Source organism: Lissotriton vulgaris, chromosome 6, assembly GCF_964263255.1.
Source record: "Lissotriton vulgaris chromosome 6, aLisVul1.2, whole genome shotgun sequence".
In the NCBI taxonomy this organism is placed as follows: domain Eukaryota; kingdom Metazoa; phylum Chordata; class Amphibia; order Caudata; family Salamandridae; genus Lissotriton; species Lissotriton vulgaris.
The window spans coordinates 784,785,380-784,805,388 of record NC_141694.1 but is presented as its reverse complement, the minus strand read 5'-3'; the positions used below and the strand labels follow the sequence as shown (position 1 = coordinate 784,805,388).

General features: G+C 42.4%; 1 protein-coding gene across 3 annotated transcripts in view; it reads right to left on the bottom strand.

Annotated features, from left to right (window-relative positions):
- AK9 (adenylate kinase 9) overlaps positions 1-20,009 on the bottom strand; it is a 1,394,796-nt gene that overhangs the window by 322,120 nt on the left and 1,052,667 nt on the right. For all 3 annotated transcript variants that reach the window (XM_086926806.1, XM_086926808.1, XM_086926807.1), the window contains exon 32: positions 1,649-1,717. In XM_086926806.1, the coding sequence (XP_086782932.1) occupies positions 1,649-1,717 (69 nt within the window). The remainder of the gene's footprint in view (positions 1-1,648; positions 1,718-20,009) is intronic.

Sequence of the window (20,009 nt, the reverse complement as noted above, 5' to 3'; positions counted from 1 at the left end):
TCATGGCGCTGGGAGCATTAACAGCAGGGTGGAGATGCACGTTATCGTAGGCTTGTCTGAAAAGGCATGTTTTTAGCAGAGTTCTGAATTGCTTGTAGGAGCGGTGGCTACTCTTATGTTGTCTGGGAGAGAGTTCCAGACGCCAGGAGCCAGCACCGCAAACCTGGTAGCCCCCAGCTGTTTCATATTATATTTGGGAACCTCTGAAAGATTGAGGTATGCTGATCTGAGATTACACCGGGGATGTAATTCCGTATGGTGAGGCTTTTGCTCTGGTGGATTTAAAAAAACGTATAGCCCTTTTTAAACAGGGCTCTTTGTGCAACTGGAATTCAGTGCAGTTTCTTTAGCAGGGGTTTAGTGTGAAAATATCTTGGCTGTTGATAGATCAGTCTAGCTGCTTTAGTTTGAAAAATCTGCAGTCTTTGGCTCAGAACTTTAGGGAGTCCTAGGTAAAGACCGTTGGTATGATCAATGCAGGACATCACAAGTGCGAGTACAATCTGGATCATGGCCTCAATAGAGTAAACATTTCCTAATTTGTATTTTATTTGCAGCGCTAGAAGAAGAGGAAGAAGTCACTTCTTCAATCTATGGTTTCATTGAAAAGTCTTCATCTACCTGCATGCCAAGGCTTTTAACCACTTTTTTGGAATAGGAGGAGGGCTGAACTCCTGGGGCCAAAAGGAGGGGTTCCAGCAATGCAGTGTGTTTTTGATTATCACCACCTCGGTTTTCTCTGAATTCAGTTTTTGATGATGGCAGTTCATCCAGTCCCGAATAAATATCATAGTATTCTGGAAGAATGTTGTTGGTTCTGGGTTGGCCTTGAGGTTGAACACTAGCTGCATGTCATCAGTTTTAATTGTATAGTTTTACTTTCAGCCTGTGTAAGGATTTTATCAAAGGGCAGATCTATAGATTAAATAAGACAGGATATAGGGAAGAATCCTGAGGTACTCCACAGTTGAGAGTGAACTTGAGGAACCAAAAGAGGGAAGCTAACAGTTTATGTTCAGTCCGAGAGGAAAGACTTTATCCAATCCAGAGTGCAACCCTGTAGGCCGACAGCCCCAACACATTTGAAAAGGACGTAATGATACACTGTGTCGAAGTACCGCTAATATAGCTAAAAGGACAACGCCTCAGCCCAACCTTTATCTGCCTCCTCTCTCATATTATCTACTACGGAGAGACTAATGGATTCCGTAAAGTGAAGGGGGTGGAAGCCTGCCAGATGGGAGTCTAGAATGAGGAGCTTTGAACAAGGAGCAAAGATAGTGGGCAATGTGGGTTTCCAAAATGTTGGCTAGGTAGAAGAGAAGGGAAATTTGGCTGTAGTTCTTTAGACTAGAGGGATTGTCCCTGGCTTTTTTTGGGAGGGGAAGAACAACTGCTTCTTTGATAGTACAGGGGAACCACACCCAGGTTCAGGGATAAGTTAAGCATGGCCAACGCCAGATCACAGAATTCTAAAAAATGGCTTTTTAGATCGAAGGGGAGAAAATGTAGTTGGGGGATCCAGATTTGACTTTTGTTAACAAATTTGACAGAGCATCCCTAGATTCCAGAGTGCTAGGGAAAATCACAAGTTTTCAGATAACTGTAATGTGTTTTTATTCTCTATTTTATAAGGACAGGTCTTTACCTGTTTGTTCTCCTGTTTCTTAGCTCGCTCTGCTAAAAGTTCGGCCCTTCTTTTGGCAATCTTTTCATCCTATAAAAGAAGTATAAATTGGCATCAGTATTTTTTCAACCTCAATAATGAAATACATTTAGTGTACTACAGACAGCCATTTTAGAAACATTCCCAAAGTATAACCTCCATTTACATTCAGTATTAAAAACTGTCAACTGACGGATGATATTTTATTGCTGAGAAAGAAGAACCTAGTCAAGCAATTCAGATGTTCAGTTGAATACATCTGTGTTCCAAACATTTGTTAACAATACAACTTTAAAGGATAATCATTGAAATTATGCATTAATGGTTTTGGAGAGTCTTAAACTAGGTCTTTTGTTACTTTGATAGGACACAGCTGGTATTTTAAAATGCCCCACACGTCAAAGGATTTTAAGAGCAGATTTAGGACCCTTTTATGAGTTGTACAGTGTCAGATGTGATAGTTTAAAATCCAACACAAAGGTATCTGTAATTTATATCTGTAATGTAAAATGGAGCATTTATTGCGAGTTTTGCCTGAAAAATGAATCATATCATGGGGTTCAAGTCACTATGCAGCGTCTTCAAAGCAGTACATGGTCAGGGTCCTATACCACTCCAAGACAAGTTCCAGTGGTACGAACACGCACGGGCCCTCCGCTCCTCGTCCACTAACCTTGTCAGAATACCTAGGATTAAGAAAGCGACCCAGGGTGGCAGGGCTTTTAGCATAGCAGCAGACCGCATCTGGAATAGCCTTCCAATCGAGATCAGGAAAATCAACGAATTACTGCTGTTCCGCAAAAAAATCAAGACCTGGCTCTTTCCAAAGGTATAACCCACCAGGGTAGCAGTAACAGACCCTCATCGAGACATCCTCCTCTTGCTCTCAATACTGATTGTTCTTAGGTGCACCTTTCTCAAGCGCCAGGATGCCTGCAGGGTTACAGCGCGCTCTACAAATGGTATAAATAAAAAAATATATATATATATTTGGTGTTTGTTGCACCAAAATCCACATGTCTCTGTATTTCCGATAATATCAGCAGTTTTGACCTCCCCAAACCCAACTAGGAGAAAAATGTATGGGGTGTAATATTTACTGCAAAATGAACAAGTTACTTACCTTCGGTAATGATGTATCTGGTAGAGACACAGTCTGGCCTGTAAAATCCTTAACTTAGAATTGTCCCAGGCGTCAGACTGGATCCGGACAACTTTTTCCCCAGCAGTACCTCTCCGCGCCGGGGGATGGCATCGTCCAGCTCCGTCATGATGTCGTCCACGGAAGTGACGTCAATGTAGAGATATAAGTCCCCACGGGTGCGCTGACGTCATTTTTCTACTGTGAAATTTGTCCGCGCCACAACATAGAACCACTACAAAAATTGTGAGAGGATGGGAACAATGTGCCACAGGATGTGACTGTAAAGGATAAGAATACAAGAACAACATGACTCAAGGCGACGGACCACCAGTGTGCAACAACAGAGAATGTACACCACACCCCCCACAATGACCTATGAACTGTAGCATAGTCAAATAGAACCTCAACCCAATCGACTTCAGCATAGACAAGGAGATCCTAAAGTAATGGGGAGAAACAGACAAGGGCGGAAGGGGGGGTAGAAGAACATGAGAATCTCAACGCCAGAAGAACCAGAGTGGAGGAGCACTGAAGGGCACATCACCTAGCCAACTCAGAACTTGAATGTGTGGAGAACCAATGTGCCAAAACAGAAGGACACTTCCTACCCTGGAGGTAGGGGAACTAGAGCACCCCTCAGGAAGACCAAGGCCAGCTGTAAGGAGGCAAGTAGGTAGAACCCACCCTGGAAAGGCCCTTGCAGAATGGGGAGGATGGTGGGCATTAAGGAATCTGCAGCTAGACTGTGACTCTTCCAGATACATTGTTACCGAAGGTAAGTTACTCATTCATCTGATAGAGACATCTAGCCACAGATTCATTGACTTAGAATAGATACCAAAGCTATACACCATTGGAGGAGGGTCTGCAACCAAAACCAACCAAGTTCCCAAGGGAAGTAGTCCGTCAAGAACATTGACTGAAACAAGGTGGGGGCAGCAATGCCAGCGTGGTTGCCACCAGACTCATAAAGCTCAGCAATGCCAGAGTAGCAGACAGCAGACCATGAAGCTCAGGGTGGAGCATGAGCAAGGAAAGCACGGTACCACAATCCGCCAGGGGAGGGTACGTGTCCACTGTCGGCCAGACAGGGACGACACGAAATCACAGAACCAGAAAGGTCAGTGCACAAGGGCAGAATGCCAGAAACCTCTACAAAAAGAAAGGACACTGAGTATAGGATTCCAGGATATGCAACAGCAAAGTCCCAGCGAACGAACTTAAACAGTATGACTGAGTCAGAACCCAGAATTTGAGCGGCACAACAGCAGGTGCCAAAAAAATGAGATGTCAGGCGCAGAGGTCACCATGCCGAGATATACAAACTACGACTACCTGGAAATACATAGATGTGGATTACAAGAATACACGGAGCAGACATTGTGTACCGCGAGAACCACACCACACAATGCACAAGGTCAATAAATGTAACAGCATGTGTGCATTGACAGAGAAGACGGGCGCATCACCAGGTAGTCAACCAGCCAATCGCACCCACAGGTTCAATGACCAAGGGTCACCTGCAAGCCGGACACACCAAAGCTATCTCCCATGAGGGAGAGAGAGAGGACAGAGAGGAAATCTGGGACAATACCCAGAAAGCACAGCAGGGAAACCCCGCATGCTTCCCCCTCATGTGCGAACACAGCACATACATAGAAATGAAAAAGTCAAGAAAGTGACAACCAAGGGGAAACTGGAAGAGTAACCCAAGAGAATAGGAAGTCGCACAAGAAGTACCAACGGCACTGAAGTGAAACATAGCAGGACAAACAAGTCCATCCACTAAAGGGGGCGACACCAACTCCCCCGACCGGAGAAGGAAAGACCGAGCCACCGCGATACAGGCGGTGATACTGACCACCACAGTAACGAAAAAGAAGGAGTAAGTAACACTCAGACGTACAATGTCTGAAAAAGTATATATATATATATATATAAAAACGAAAGTATGTCTGTCTGTCTGTTTGTCCTTTATGCATTACTATACCATTCATCCGATCGCCATGAAACTTTGGGAAGTTGTTGAGTACACTCCCGCGAAGGTTTCTGTCAAAAATAAAATTAAAAAATCGGCCCCAGGGCCCTCATAATCTTTTGAATACTGAAATAGACAGCGAATTTGCGAGCATCGTCGACAGTTATGACCCCCAAACGGAAATCGATTGGTCAATCTACATCAGAAGCACGAAAGAAAAAAGCATTACGAGCTTCAGAAACAGACAAGCAACGGGAAGCAAGATTAGAAGCTGTTCGAATACAAACTGCTCAAGCCTGTCATTCTCAAACAAACGAGCAACGAGAATCAAGATTGGAAAGAGATCGATTACGCACTGCTCAAGCCCGCTCGAATGAAACAGGAGAGCAACCAGAATCAAGATCAAAAAACGATCAATTACGCACTGCTCAAGCCCGCTCGAATGAAACAGGAGAGCAACCAGAATTAATATTGGAAGCCAATTGCAGACGCGCTGCTCAAGCCACACTTAAAAAGTGTTTTCAAAAATAAAATGAATAAGTTTCAATAGCAATGACACAATGTAAATGTAATATTATCATAACGAGTTTCCTTGAATTTCCTTTATTCTGAGATTGCTGCAAAGCGCGACGGGTAGGCTAGTGTATATATATATATATATATATATATATATATATATATATATATATATATATATATATATATATATATATATATATATATATATATATATATATATATATTAACTGAAAAAACCATGGGTTTCACACCAGTTATAGTTAGGAGTTAGCATTTTCTATTTTTGAATATGTGTTTCAAGGGTTACATTACACTGAAAGGAGGTCTGTCACTCTGTCACAAGGATGGTGTCATCAGTGATGTCATGAGCGATGTCACTGACCATGTCATGAGTGATGTAATTTGTGACGTCATCAGCAGTGCATTGCAGGCGCGCAAGTTATAGTGAGTCCAACTAACTATAACGTGGGAATTTCAATGGTTTTATGTCAGTGACATTTCCAGCTAACTATAACTGGTGTGAAACCTATGGTTTTTTCGGTGAATTTATTAGGTTTTTTAAATGCTAATTCTTAACTATAACTGGCGTGAAACCTGTGGTTTTTTCAGTGAATTTCAAAGGTTTTTTAAATGCTAATTCCTAACTATAACTGGTGTGAAACCTATGGTTTTTTTCAGTGAATTTCATAGGTTTTTTAAATGCTAATTCCTAAATATAACTGATGTGAAACCTATGGTTTTTTCAGTGAATTTCATAGGTTTTTTAATAGCAAATTTCCATAGCTATGAAATATAATATTTTTTTAATGAATCCTAAATTGTATATTTATGTAATACTATTTTTTATATGTATATTCTTCATTTTTTTTTGCCCTGGAGCGCTCCCGATGCCCGTCCCGGTGAGCGCACCGGTAAGCGCAGTCTTGCGGCGTGCCCCAGGGTGTGTACCGGTGAGCGTCTCGTTAGCGCTATCGCTGCGAACGAAAACATCATCGTGACGTATCGCGTAGCCGCGTCCGCGTGATACGCACGGCGTAAGCGCACCCGGAAGCATCCACGCGCATACGAACGCGCTACGTAAGCGCGTCGGGTCATGTGACCTGAAAATAACACTTTTCATTGGTTCAGAACAGTTTTGGTTTCCAAATGATGAAAGCCCGGCTCATGTGACCTGAAAATAACACTTTTCATTGGCTCAGAACAGTTGTGTTTTCCAAATGATGAAAGACCCCACCTTTTTTCCTCATTCTCACTTTATTCTTTGAGTGAGGAAGGCCTGCTTCTATTGATAGAGAAATGGCTACAGTAGCAGCAGCAGCTGGAGCACCACCACCACCACCACCACCACCACAAGGACCACCACAACATCACATTGGTGGTGAAGAAGAAGAAGAGGAGGAGGAGGAGAGAAGGCAGTTCCTGCCTGAAGACAATCCCCCATATAAACCTAAGGAGCACTTTATATGGGAGTTTTTTAAAATCCCAAGGCGTTTCAAAAAAGTTAATGCTGTAAAGGTGACCTGTCTCATCTGTGGCGCTGAACTTTCCAGGGGAAACCCTGCAAAAAATATTCATTTGGGAATCACACAATGCTACGCCACATGCAACGAAAGCACCCAAATAACTATTCAGCAGCAGAGGTCAGAGAACTGACCAAAAACGCTACCCTTCTCTGAGCACCTTTAAACAACCCACTCCATTGGGTCCTGAAACTAGAGAGATGGTCCCATGCATCCAACGCCAGTTTGGAGACTACAAGATTACTTGTATATTTTGTGGGACTACCATTTCTTATGGGGAGCAGAGCATCAAACTTATAAACCGTGCTGGAGACAACCACCGGTGCCGAAAGAGCCTTAATTTTTTCCTGTTTTTTTTTGCTCCAGTTGAGCTGTTTACAATTCCCTGTTTTTTGTTTGTCCCCATAAAAAATACAAAAGAAATATAAAACTTCATAAAAAGCCAAAAAAAGTATAAAATGTTCCAAAAAATATATATATATAAAACAACATAAAGAAGAAAAAAACCAGTTCTTTTTAGAACTACCTCCAATTTATAAAAAAAGGCTAAATTTTTTTAAAACTCTGTCATCCTTTTTTCCCCATGGTACGCTCCCCTGTCCCCTCCCCTCCCATGTTCTTTTTTTTTTTGCCCCGCTGGGCCCTTTTATGGCCCCCACATCAAACCTAGGGGGTCAGGGGGGGTCTATCCTGCCCCCTTTTGGTCATTTCCCTCTTTGTTTTTGCCACCTCTTGTGTCTCAATCCTACCGAGACACAAGATGGCGGCCGCTCCGGACTGTTTGGAATGTTTACAGACACCCGAGGAGCCAATCAGCTTTCCGCGCGCGAACTCGCGTAGCGCGTTGGTTCGCGCCCCGTGAGCGTAACGGGGCGCGCTTATAGATATATATATTTTTTTGAACCAAAATTACTCAAAATACACTGGAGCACATATCTTGAGACATAGCAAAGGCACATCGGGCTACCAGTCCCTACAATTTTGCCAAGTTTGGTGGAAATCCATTCTGCCGTTCGGGCTAAAAGTGAGTGAAATTAACATGGGGAAAACACATTTTGGGACCCCCCTTTTATCTCGTCCCCTGCTTGACAAATCCCCGCCAAACTTTCAGGGAAGGACCGGAGCGCCGCGAGGCAAATTTGAGGAAATTTTCAGGCAGATTCCTCAACCGGCGCCAAAGTTATTCCCAATAGAATGTTGCGATTTCCCTATTGAAAATAATCCTAACTATAACTACCTACTGGCGACCGCCAGTAGGTAATATATATATATATATATTACCTACTGGCGGTCACCAGTAGGTATATATAGTTAGGATTTTTTCTCTATGGGATTTTTGAAAATTCTATGTCTAATAACTTTGGCGTTTGTGGACGGAAAATGGCACATTTTGTTTCTGAGCAGCCCCTGAAAATTTGGGGGGGGTTCGTCAAGGGGGGGCCGAGAAAAAAGGGGGGTCCCAAAACGCGTTTTTCCCATGTTAATTTCCATAGGGCGGTTGGCCTCACTTTTAGCTCGAACGGCTGAATGGATTGCATGAAACGTGGCAAAATTGTAGGGACTGTCAGCCCGATGTGCCTTTGCTAGGTCTCAATATATGTGCTCCAGTGGATTTTGATGAATTAACGTTCAAAAAAATATATATATCTGTGACAGCGCTCCGGGTAGCGCTCCGGTTCGCGTACTTGACGCGTAACGGAACTTCGCGAAGCGAAGCTGATTGGCTCTCCGGTGTCTGTCAACATTCTAAACAGTCCGGAGTGGCTGCCATCTTGTCTCTCGGTAGGATCGAGAGACAAGAGGAGGCCAAAACGAAGGGGGAAATGACCATAAGGGGGCATAGTAGATCCTCCCTGACCCCCTAGGTTTGATGTGGAGGCTTTAAAAGGGCCCCGCGGGGCAAAAGAAAAAAAAATCGTTTTTTTTTGCGTGGGGAGCGCCCGGTACTGTGATGTGATGTCACTGACCATGTCATGAATGATGTAATATGTGACATCATCAGCAGTGGATGGCGGGTGCGCGATATATAGTTAGTGCAACTAACTATATATGGAATTTCAATGGTTTTGTGTGAGTAAAATAAGGTTTTGTAAATGCTAATTCCTAACTATATATGGTCTACAACCCATGGTTTTTTCAGTGAATATAAAGCCACGTGGAAATACTCAAGGCCTAGTGGGAATGATGACAAGAGGCAAGGCGGCATCAAAGTGAACAACAAACTTACGGTATTGAACCTTTCCAATATTATTTTGACTAAGGAACAAGAGGATGTATTATCTTTAGGTTTAACATTTTGCCCCACACGGAGCTTTAACTATACTAACAGTCGTATTGATCTTTTCTTGTTTACAAGAAAATTGAAATTAAGGAAATGGTATGCAAATAGACTGAAACAGTCCAAAGACACACTAGAGAAAACACCTACTATCTCTATAGGTGACATACAAACTTTGCACACTTTGAGACATTTGGGCACTGAGGATTGGACAGATGACCCCTTGGTAACGTTGGCTCAGGAAAGAATTGTTATTGACAACCCGAGCAAAACAGGTTTTAAACCAAAGTCGTTATTTATGCCACAGTTACATAACGATGCAATTGAGGTTTTTGAGAGAGGGGTTGTCACTGAATTTAAAAAGCTTTCTAAAAAGAAATGTACTTTTGTTAGCAATTTGACGAAAAAACAAGAAAATGCTTTAAAAGAATTACAAGATAACAGATCTATTGTAATTAAAAAGGCAGACAAGGGGGGAAATGTAGTGGTGTGGCCCCTTGAAATGTACTTGCAAGAAGGCAAAAACCAACTTAATGATGCTAACAGCTACAGTAAAACGGATAGAGCAACCTATGAAAAATGTAATGAGAACTATAGGAAACAATTCGATCAATGGAAATTCGAAAAATTAATTTCCAAAGAAGAACATAAATTTTTGGACTGTAAGCATCCTAAATTAGCCTCTTTATATTTGCTACCCAAAGTGCACAAAAACAAAGACACACCCCCAGGACGCCCAATTTTGTCATCTATAGGTAGCATGTTTGAAAATACGTCAAAATATATTGACTATTTTTTAAGAGAGTATGTTCAACTGTTGCCATCCTATGTGCAGGACACACGACACTTCCTAAGACTAATTAAGGATACAGTCTGGGAAGAAGACATGCTACTCATGACACTAGACGTGAGTAGCTTATACACGTGCATACCACACAACCTTGGTTTAGAAGCCTGTGCATATTACTTAAGGAACAGACCTGTGGGTTTTTTGAAACACACAGAGATGTTACTGACTATGATATCCCAATGCCTAAAAAACAACTTTTTCAATTGTAATCATCTGATGTACTGTCAGTCCCGGGGGACCGCGATGGGAACCTGCTTCGCCCCCAGTTACGCGGGTCTTTACCTGGGCTGGTGGGAGGAGCAGGCGGCCAATAACATCAGTGCCTTTTCCCAACACGTGGTCCTCTGGGCTCGGTACATCAATGATATTTTTTGCATTTGGAGAGGGGATACTGCTACCGCTGAAAATTTTGTCAAGGAACTGAATGTTAATGATTTAAATCTCACATTCAGCAGTACGATACAAAGGGACAGTATAGAATTCCTGGACATAATGGTGAGAGTCAAAAACCAGAAACTAGAGAGTGAGCTGTTTCGAAAACATACAGCAGGTAACAGTATTTTAAGTGCTGCAAGCTGCCACCCCAGGAGTCTGATCAACAGTATCCCATACGGGGAACTGTTGAGAGCTAGGAGAAACTGTAGCTCAGACGACACCTTCCAAAAAGAGGTAAAAACCATGCAAGAAAGATTCAAAGAGCGAGGTTACTCGAAAAGAACAGTAAAAGCAGCATATGAAAAAGTGAAGGTTATTAACAGGGAGGATTTACTTGTTGAAAAGGAGGTGAATGAGACAGATGAGCCAGTTAGATTCATCACCACCTTCAACAATCCAACCAAAGAAGTCAGAAAATGCTTAAGTAAATTTTGGCATGCACTGGGAACTGACACTACTCTAAAAGATTGCATAGAAGAGTATCCCAGTATTACTTACAGGCGATGCCCAGCATTACAAGATATACTTTGTAATAGCAGTTTACCAGACGAAAAGTAGAAAAAAACATCTATCCAAGGTTTTTTCAAATGCTTTAACTGTAAAGCGTGTAAAGCAAGTAACAACCATAAACAAATCACACTTTCAGGAAATCAGAAACCTTTTATGATTTCGAAGCATCTGAACTGTAAGACAGAGTTCTGTGTTTATGCCCTGATTTGTCCCTGCAAATTAGTGTATAAAGGCAGTACCATAAAACCAGTCAAACTGGGCATACTTGAGCACATGCAAGCTATCACAAACGACGATGAACAATATCCAATTGCTCGCCATTTCCAAATATACCATAAGGGGAATGCTAATTTGTTACAGTTTTGTGCTCTAGATTCTATCCCAAAATCTGAAAGAGGAGGGGATAGGGAACTAGAACTGCGTAGATTGGAATCACGATTGATCATCAAGTACGAAACGATGCAGCCAGGAGGAATTAATAAGGATGAAGAACTGTCAGTCCACCTAGGCTGAAAACTGTACTGTGTTTAACATATTTGATGAATGGAATCTATTATCGCCGTGTTGCTATCTTGAGATTGTTATTACATGTTTTTTAATTGGTACTTGACCATTTTAATTGATTTGCACATTATTCACTTGTAGGAGACGGAGTGTTTTGCCCACTATGAAGATGTTCTGAGCACTGAAGGGACCATGAAAGAGACTTATTGTTTCAGCCCACTTGGGCAGAATTGTACAATCAGCACACATTTCCATGATGATAGCCGCTTTTCAAATGCCCACTTGGGCGGAATTGTATGAATATGATTAAGTTAATAACTCTTTTTTAGAAATGTATAAATAATTTCTAAATTTCAGCCTATATGAGACTGCAATGGTTATAATAATCTTCAGTATTAAGCGAAGTTTTCCGGAGTTTAATTCGGACAAACTAATACAATCATGATGTATTTAAAATTACGGCAAAATCATGTTAAAGGCATCGACTGTGAATGTTTGAATGACTGTTCCAACATGGCGACTAAATTGAACGAAAATAATGGGCAAAGTAAAATCCGTAGTCCTCTCTCTATTTGTAGTGCACTATATCACGTAACACTGTGTATCAACAACTGACCCGTGACCAAGGAACCGGCTGGTTCCGAAACGCGTCGGGTATGTTTGCCGCAGCTGTTTAAAAAATAAACTGCTTCATCGAAGAATTGGGGCTCGGCGTTTTTCTTACTTCACAACGTAAGATTTTTGGTGTTGGAATATATATATATATATACATATATATATATATATATATATATTTCGGAAGAAAAATAAACGGCTGAATGGTAAAGCTAAAGCACTGTGTCTATAGTACTACAGGACCCAATTATTGGGCATAGTCTTCCTAAATGGGTCAGTATTACATATAGCAGAGCTCCCAACATGAGAGACAGATTGGTGGAAACAGGACAGTACTTGCTAAAACAGTTTGGTTTCAAAACAAAGGAGGCTTTCATAAGTGCAAATCTTCGCAAGGCCTGCACACATGGGATCAATCATATAGGATAGCGGGATGGTTTTAGTAATAAACAATACAAAATTACCAAGACCCTTACGTGCAAAACAGATTTTGCCATATATATCCTGGAATGCCCATGTCCACTGCAATATGTAGGCAGTACGAAGCTCCCTGTACACAAGCGAGTGCTCCAACATCTACGGGCTATCACAACACAGGATAATACATGCCCTGTTGCACGCCATTTTAAAACCCACCACAATAGTGACAATAAAGATCTTAGATACTTTGTGGTGGGTTCTGTGGTAGCAAGTAGGAGGGGTGGTAACAGAGAGGCGAAGTTAAGAAAACTTGAAACCAGATACATACTACAACTCAACAGTAAACACCCTGGAGGTTTGAATGTAACGGAAGATCTGTATACTTGTTTACATTAAGGGTACGGGTTTTAGAATTAGAATCAAAGCTTGTTGAATGTCTGTTATGTTAAACAATTTTGGCAGTTGGATATACAACAGTAGATTTAATGACACCTCTATGCTGTTTCAATCCACAGTGCCCACTGTACACCTAGAGAACATTTTCTGGCACAGGGACAATCTATAACTGAAAAGAACTCTCCGGAATAACACCAGCTGAATTCAATGACATCTACATTGATTGCATGAAATGTATGAAAATAATGCGAGGCAGCTCTGTTTACTCATTTGGATTTGAAATTGCTAAACACAGAAATGTTTATCCAATTATTTACTCACTGATTGTTTTCCTTGTTTAGATCTGTGTTTTCCTGCAAACTTTTCAATTTAGTTTCTCATCATGTTTTTCTTTTTCTTTTGGAGGGAAATATATATATATATATATATATATATATATATATATACATATGTCATAGTAATAAGATCATAGGGATGAATTAGCTCCAATAACAGGTGGATAAACGATGCACAATGATATACAACTCATATATGCTTTGGTCCACAAATTTAGTACAAGTGCATAGTAAGGGGTTGTTCTCTTGTGTATATATTTAGAGAAACCAGATATATCTCTCCTTGATCTACAATTTAACTGGGCTCAGTTGAATAGTATAATGATCTTTGTCTGAGGAGTCATTAGCAGTAGCATAACAATTTTAAACTGCACAAAGCACTTTCTTTATTATGGTTTTGCACTAACAGGATATGTCATAATAGACCGTATTCTGACAACGTTTGGTTGGATATATGTCATTATTACACATGTAATATTACAATATTAGACTGGCTAGGGGCCTTTACCCATATTACGGAATGATGTACATTTAATCTCTCAATCTGGGATAATGAAGGTACTATATGGGGAAGGGTCTTATTATAGAATATATATCATTTATTTGACCTCTCCCTACTTGCTATCAATTGGAGTGTTTATGATACTGTGTTCTGTTTAATGTATTTAACTATGTGAGAATTCTGCTTTGATACATGAATTTTACGACATTTTGCACAAAGTATCCAACCGTATTGATGTTTTTAAATATCTATTATACATTTGTATATTAGTATTTAACCATATAGATATCGGATATATATGACACTCGTATGAACCAATTGGTAACCTATCTATATGGGACTGTATTTTACATTGATTGTTGTTCTATAAACCCACTCTCAAAGTTTTTATACATCATTACACTTGGAATAATTAATTATGTGGGAATGTCTGTTGACACATGAGCTTTGCAATATTTTGCACAAAGTATCTAACCATATTGATGTTTTTAAATATTTGCTACACCTATGTATTAATTTAATTTGGTGTCAAATTGATAATGTCTTTATAAAAAACGCTACTGTATTACACAGTGAATGCCCTATTTACAAGCCCGCTTTCTAGATCTATGGTATATTATCCAATCAGAATTGAGCACTGTCACTTTAAATGTTTCACCCTCACTCATTGCCGCTGTCATGTGAGCAAGGCACAGGGGTGCCGAAACATCATCGAACCGACAAGCGAATAAACAAACTTAACACCGTGGAATTTGGTCCGTGCTTTGTGTTCCTGCGCCTGCTTGGGGAGAATAGCAACACGCAGGAGACTTTAGTTTTTATATATATATATATGTATGTATGTATATATATATATATATATATATATATATATATATATATATATATATATATATATATATATATATATATATATATATATATATATCTACTCCTCTTTCTCCAGAAGAAAACTGCCACCTTCCAAAACAGCGGGCGTCTCGTCTCAAACGGGACCTCTGGAGCCAGTCCCGGCAACATTTCACCTCCCAGGCAGAAAAAACTACCAGTGACATAGTGGGCATAGACTTAATACATGTCAATAAAGCATTAAGATGATTGCATTTCGTCATTGTTTTCAGAGATTATGCCACAGTGGGCAATTGTACCTCTTTTTACTGTAGTAAGGGCAGAGAGGGTGAAAGAAAAGGGAAGGTGGGGAAAGTGAATGGAGATAAAAGAAGAGAAGGAAAGTGAAAGAAAAGCAAAAAAAGGAAGGGAAAGTACCCTTATTTTAAAACCACATAATTTTATACAATTCTCTATACAGTGTGGAACGTATAGTTGAGGTCACCAATGCTCTCCATTTTCTGAATTGACTAACATTCTTATGGCACAGAATTATTACTGCAGAACAGCTAACGTTTCAGAAGGGGCTATACACAACCCATGGCACAGCGCCTTGATGGGGATTGAGCGTCGCAGTGAACCTGCATTGCGCTGGGCACCGCCACACGACGGATGGAAGGAGCCCTGAAATGGCGAGCATACAGCTTGTTGGGATATGCTCAAACACGTACCCCTTGCTCCAACACCATGACGCCGCCTGGCAGGCGAGGGGTTTCCTGGCCGGGGCTCTTTCACCACATATGAGAACACAGGACTCGGACGCATCAAGCGTTAAAGAACTACAGCAGGAATACAAGTACCAGAAGGCACGGCGCCCATCCAGGGGCATGTCATAAAGATAAAGAAAGGTCCTTCCTGCTACCTGCTGAGAATCAGTTCGTCACCCTCTGAAGAAGAAGGCAGTCGCCTTCGAAACGCGTCAGGACTTTTGACGAGCCAGAACTGCATCACGAACCTTGTACCTTTGCTCTCACGCTATCGAGCTACTTGTTGGGAAATAAAGCCCTTACCAGAAGCCCCGCGAGTGTGGTTGGTGTTCTTCTGACACACGAGCCTGCATATATATACCGGTCTTTCTTTCTTTTAAAGTAATTTTCTGTGAATACTGTTTTCAAACTACAACTCCCACAATGCCACCTAAGGCTAGTGTGGGCCAGTATAAAAAAGAAAATAGTAGAAGGACTTACTGACCGTGAACAGAGCCCTGTGAGGCTGAAACGCGTTGGTGGGGTGAAGCTCTGATTGAAAGGCTTTGATCAGAAATTTGGTGTGCCGCTCCCTTTGTGACACAAAACTAATTTTGGGTCAGGATCCGACCCCTGAGCTGAGCACGCGCTGGTGAGCGCATCGTAGGTCTGCTGGATCACTTTGTGGCATATATATATATATATATATATATATATATATATATATATATATATATATATATATATATATATCTACTCCTCTTTCTCCAGAAGAAAACTGCCACCTTCCAAAACAGCGGGCGTCTCGTCTCAAACGGGACCTCTGGAGCCAGTCCCGGCAACACTTCACCTCCCAGGCAGAAAAAACTACCAGTGACGAGACTCGTGCAGACCAAAGTGTTTATTTCTATGTCGCCCTCGGACGCGTTTCGCCTGACCAGCAGGCTTGTTCACCGATACTTCAATAAATAACAATCGCCATTTAAAGAAAACTCGTGCAACCAATACAGTCACGTGATTAGAACTACAAATTAACTGATAGTGAAAACAGACTCGTAGTTTTTGCATTAAATATCGATAGCTTACTACACATTCGTCAGTATTAAAACCTTTTGCATAATAATTGCATAGATAACATCATTTGATAAACAGCCGTTGCATAAAGCTACTTTGTCATTGACCAAATTCCAAAAAGTGTAAGATGCGGAGATAGGCTGAAAAAATTAAGACGCCTCGAATCAAGGTATATTCTCGAACTTAATTCTAAGGCCCGGGGGGGGCTAAACCTTGAAGAAGATCTAAGCACACATCTGTGACATGGGTTGTGTATAGCCCCTTCTGAAACGTTAGCTGTTCTGCAGTAATAATTGTGTGCCATAAGAATGTTAGTCAATTCAGAAAATGGAGAGCATTGGTGACCTCAACTATACGTTCCACACTGTATAGAGAATTGTATAAAATTATGTGGTTTTAAAATAAGGGTACTTTCCCTTCCTTTTTTTGCTTTTCTTTCACTTTCCTTCTCTTCTTTTATCTCCATTCACTTTCCCCACCTTCCCTTTTCTTTCACCCTCTCTGCCCTTACTACAGTAAAAAGAAGTACAATTGCCCACTGGGGCATAATCTCTGAAAACAATGACGAAATGCAATCATCTTAATGCTTTATTGACATGTATTAAGTCTATGCCCACTATGGGCACAATGTAAAACCTTTATGCAACGCTTAGTTCAGACGCAATCAAGTTTACACGCACTATGCGAGTATTTTACTGAAGCGCGTTTAAACCTAAATTAAATGTTGGTTAAACGGCTGTTTATCAAATGATGTTATCTATGCAATTATTATGCAAAAGGTTTTAATACTGACGAATGTGTAGTAAGCTATCGATATTTAATGCAAAAACTACGAGTCTGTTTTCACTATCAGTTAATCTGTAGTTCTAATTACGTGACTGTATTGGTTGCACGAGTTTTCTTTAAATGGCGATTGTTATTTATTGAAGTATCGGTGAACAAGCCTGCTGGTCAGGCGAAACGCGTCCGAGGGCGACATAGAAATAAACACTTTGGTCTGCACGAGTCTCGTCACTGGTAGTTTTTTCTGCCTGGGAGGTGATATATATATATATATATATATATATATATATATATATATATATATCGGAAGAAAAATAAGCGGCTGAATGGTAAAGCTAAAGCACTGTGTCGGAGTCCGATTTCATGATCGTAAATCGGGAGTGGTTGATATATATATATATATATATATATATATATATATATATATATATATATATATATATATATATATATATATATACAGAATGATGCCAGAGATCCTCCGGAGACAGAATACGTCCACTGAAATTGCAGCAGATGCCAGGAGGTGAAACACCTGCGCCGTGTATGGCAAGAAATAGAAGAACTTGAGCCCCAGCCGGGGAAAGGCAGAGGAAAGCAGGGGACACAAGGTAATATGCAAGCCTTTCCCAACACCAGGGAAGAAGACAACACCACATGAAGAAAACGCAACCAAGACAGTGACTCAAGGAATACCATGGGTCCCAGTGATAGCGCACACACCCAGTGTGGACACACATGTGGTGTCCGCCTAGAACACAGACAAACCGATCTGGAGTGGAACGTAACAAAGTGCCGACATGGACGCGTACTCATGCCCAAGACAGTCAACAGTGCCAGGGGGAGAACAAAAGTGGAAAGATGAGTCAAATGCAAGGCAGGAGAATGTGAAACCCCCTGGGGCGAACCGGATACGGCAGACCCCAACAATACACTGGAGCAAGCGGTGTCCACAGATGCCTCGGAGTGCAACGGAACAACAGTAGGCAGCAAGAAGCTCCAGGAGAGGGCCACGCCAGTCCGTGGTTCTCGACAGAGGAGGCGTTCCACCCCAGCAGGAAGTGTGGAATAAGGGAGAGGCCTACAGCATAACCCATAGGAAAAATACCCAGAGGGCAAGAAAATAAACGAAGAGAACTCCACTGGAGCCTCTGAAACTTCCTGGCAAGGAAGACCAGCTATATAATAGCGAACGAATACCCTACATAGGGTACGTCAAGTCTCTGTAAAAAGCAAGGGGCACCCTTAGAGACAAGCTCATGGGCAGAGGTAAAAAAGAACAATATAAACAGCTAGCCCAAAGGAAGGAAAAACACTGCTTAACAGCCATTCAGCCCATTTTGGAAATAATGTCTTGAACCTTGAGATGGAAATCGTAAAAGCAGTGACAATACTGCATACGAAAACACAAGTACACCAAGAGGACTAAAAACCTGGAAGTCATGGAAATCCAGATAAGAGGCGCCGGACCACATGCAAATCAAACAAATTGACTCCATCAAATGGCAGATCCCGGAGTCACTCCCGAACATTCTCGGGGAAACTGCCATGGCGTAGCCATGCAAGGCGACGCAGATCAACTGACCTGGCCACAGCTCGACCCACGGAGTCAGTGGTGTCCATGGCGGACCAGACAGATAACTGCGCCATGTCTCGGCCATCCCGAATAAGCCGGACCAGGTCAGCGCGAGGGCCCTCCGGCCAAGAGGGAAGGAGTTGATCAACTGAGTCCCGAAGGGCAAAAGTAGCCAGAGCAAACATGTAAATCGTGTTCAGGGACGGAAGGCCTGAGCTGGTGGACGCAAAGATATTGCGGCCACACAACTCCAACCACCTAGACTCCCGAGTGGGAGGAAGCAACTGAGGAGGAGGGCGGCCTGGATCACAAGTTCTTGAGCTCTAGGACGGAGGGACAAACAGGCAGGGTCATCTGGGGCTGGGCGATGGAGATGTGCAATAGCACGACCCACGGGCCCCCCCTGATGAGGGTCTGGCCCAAGTCCCCAGAAAGACATCCTGGAATGACCTGCCAAAAGGCAACAAGGGCTCCACATCCACCGTGCCCTGGTGGAGAAGATCCAACAAAAGATCCAAAGGCAGGGAGACAGAGGGCGGCTGCATCTACAAGATATCCGCAGCCCTGCGAACCACACTCGCAAACACTGCTCTAGCCTCCACGGCCATCCGAGGTGGAGACAGCAAGTCATCCATTGGGGACTGCTGCAGGCTAATCTGTCCACCTACAGAGGCTCAGCAGAATGATGAGCCGGCCAGTGCCCCATGGACCATTGGTCCGTTGAGCAATGAAAAAATTCAGGGATGGAGAACCTACTGGGGTCACGTCCTCTAGCAGCAGAGGAACAGCCGGAGACGGAACTGGTGTCAACCGACTTTGAGACGCTTCGGATCGATGTCGACGACCCCCGAAGAGGACTCGTTGGACCGGTGTCGGACCAATGTCAACTCTACCTCCACCAAGGTAGGAACCTGCGAGAGGGAACTACGTCGACTCGGAGTCAAGCTCTGCACTGCAGCTGCATCCAGCGCTGTGCCAAGATGCTGCAGGAGGGCTAAACATCAGAGTGGGATGCCTCTCCGGGCCGTGTACCGATGTCGCAGAGACCATGGAACTGGATTCAAAGCACTCGGTCAGCTCCAAGGACGAACCCTCTAGAGAACCTCTGACCTGAGTCCCTACCCCCACTGTGGGGCCCGAAGGCACGCCAGAGAGAGAGGATGACACAAAGATGGCCTGCAGAGCCCTGGAATAGGCCTCCATCTGGGTCTAAGTTACCCCATCACCAGCAAACGGTGGGTAGGCGGGGGCTAACTCCTAAGGGCCCGTGTCCGGTGAAGACCGGGAGCAGCGGGCCCCGACGTCAAGCTTGCGTGAGGTCGATGACCTC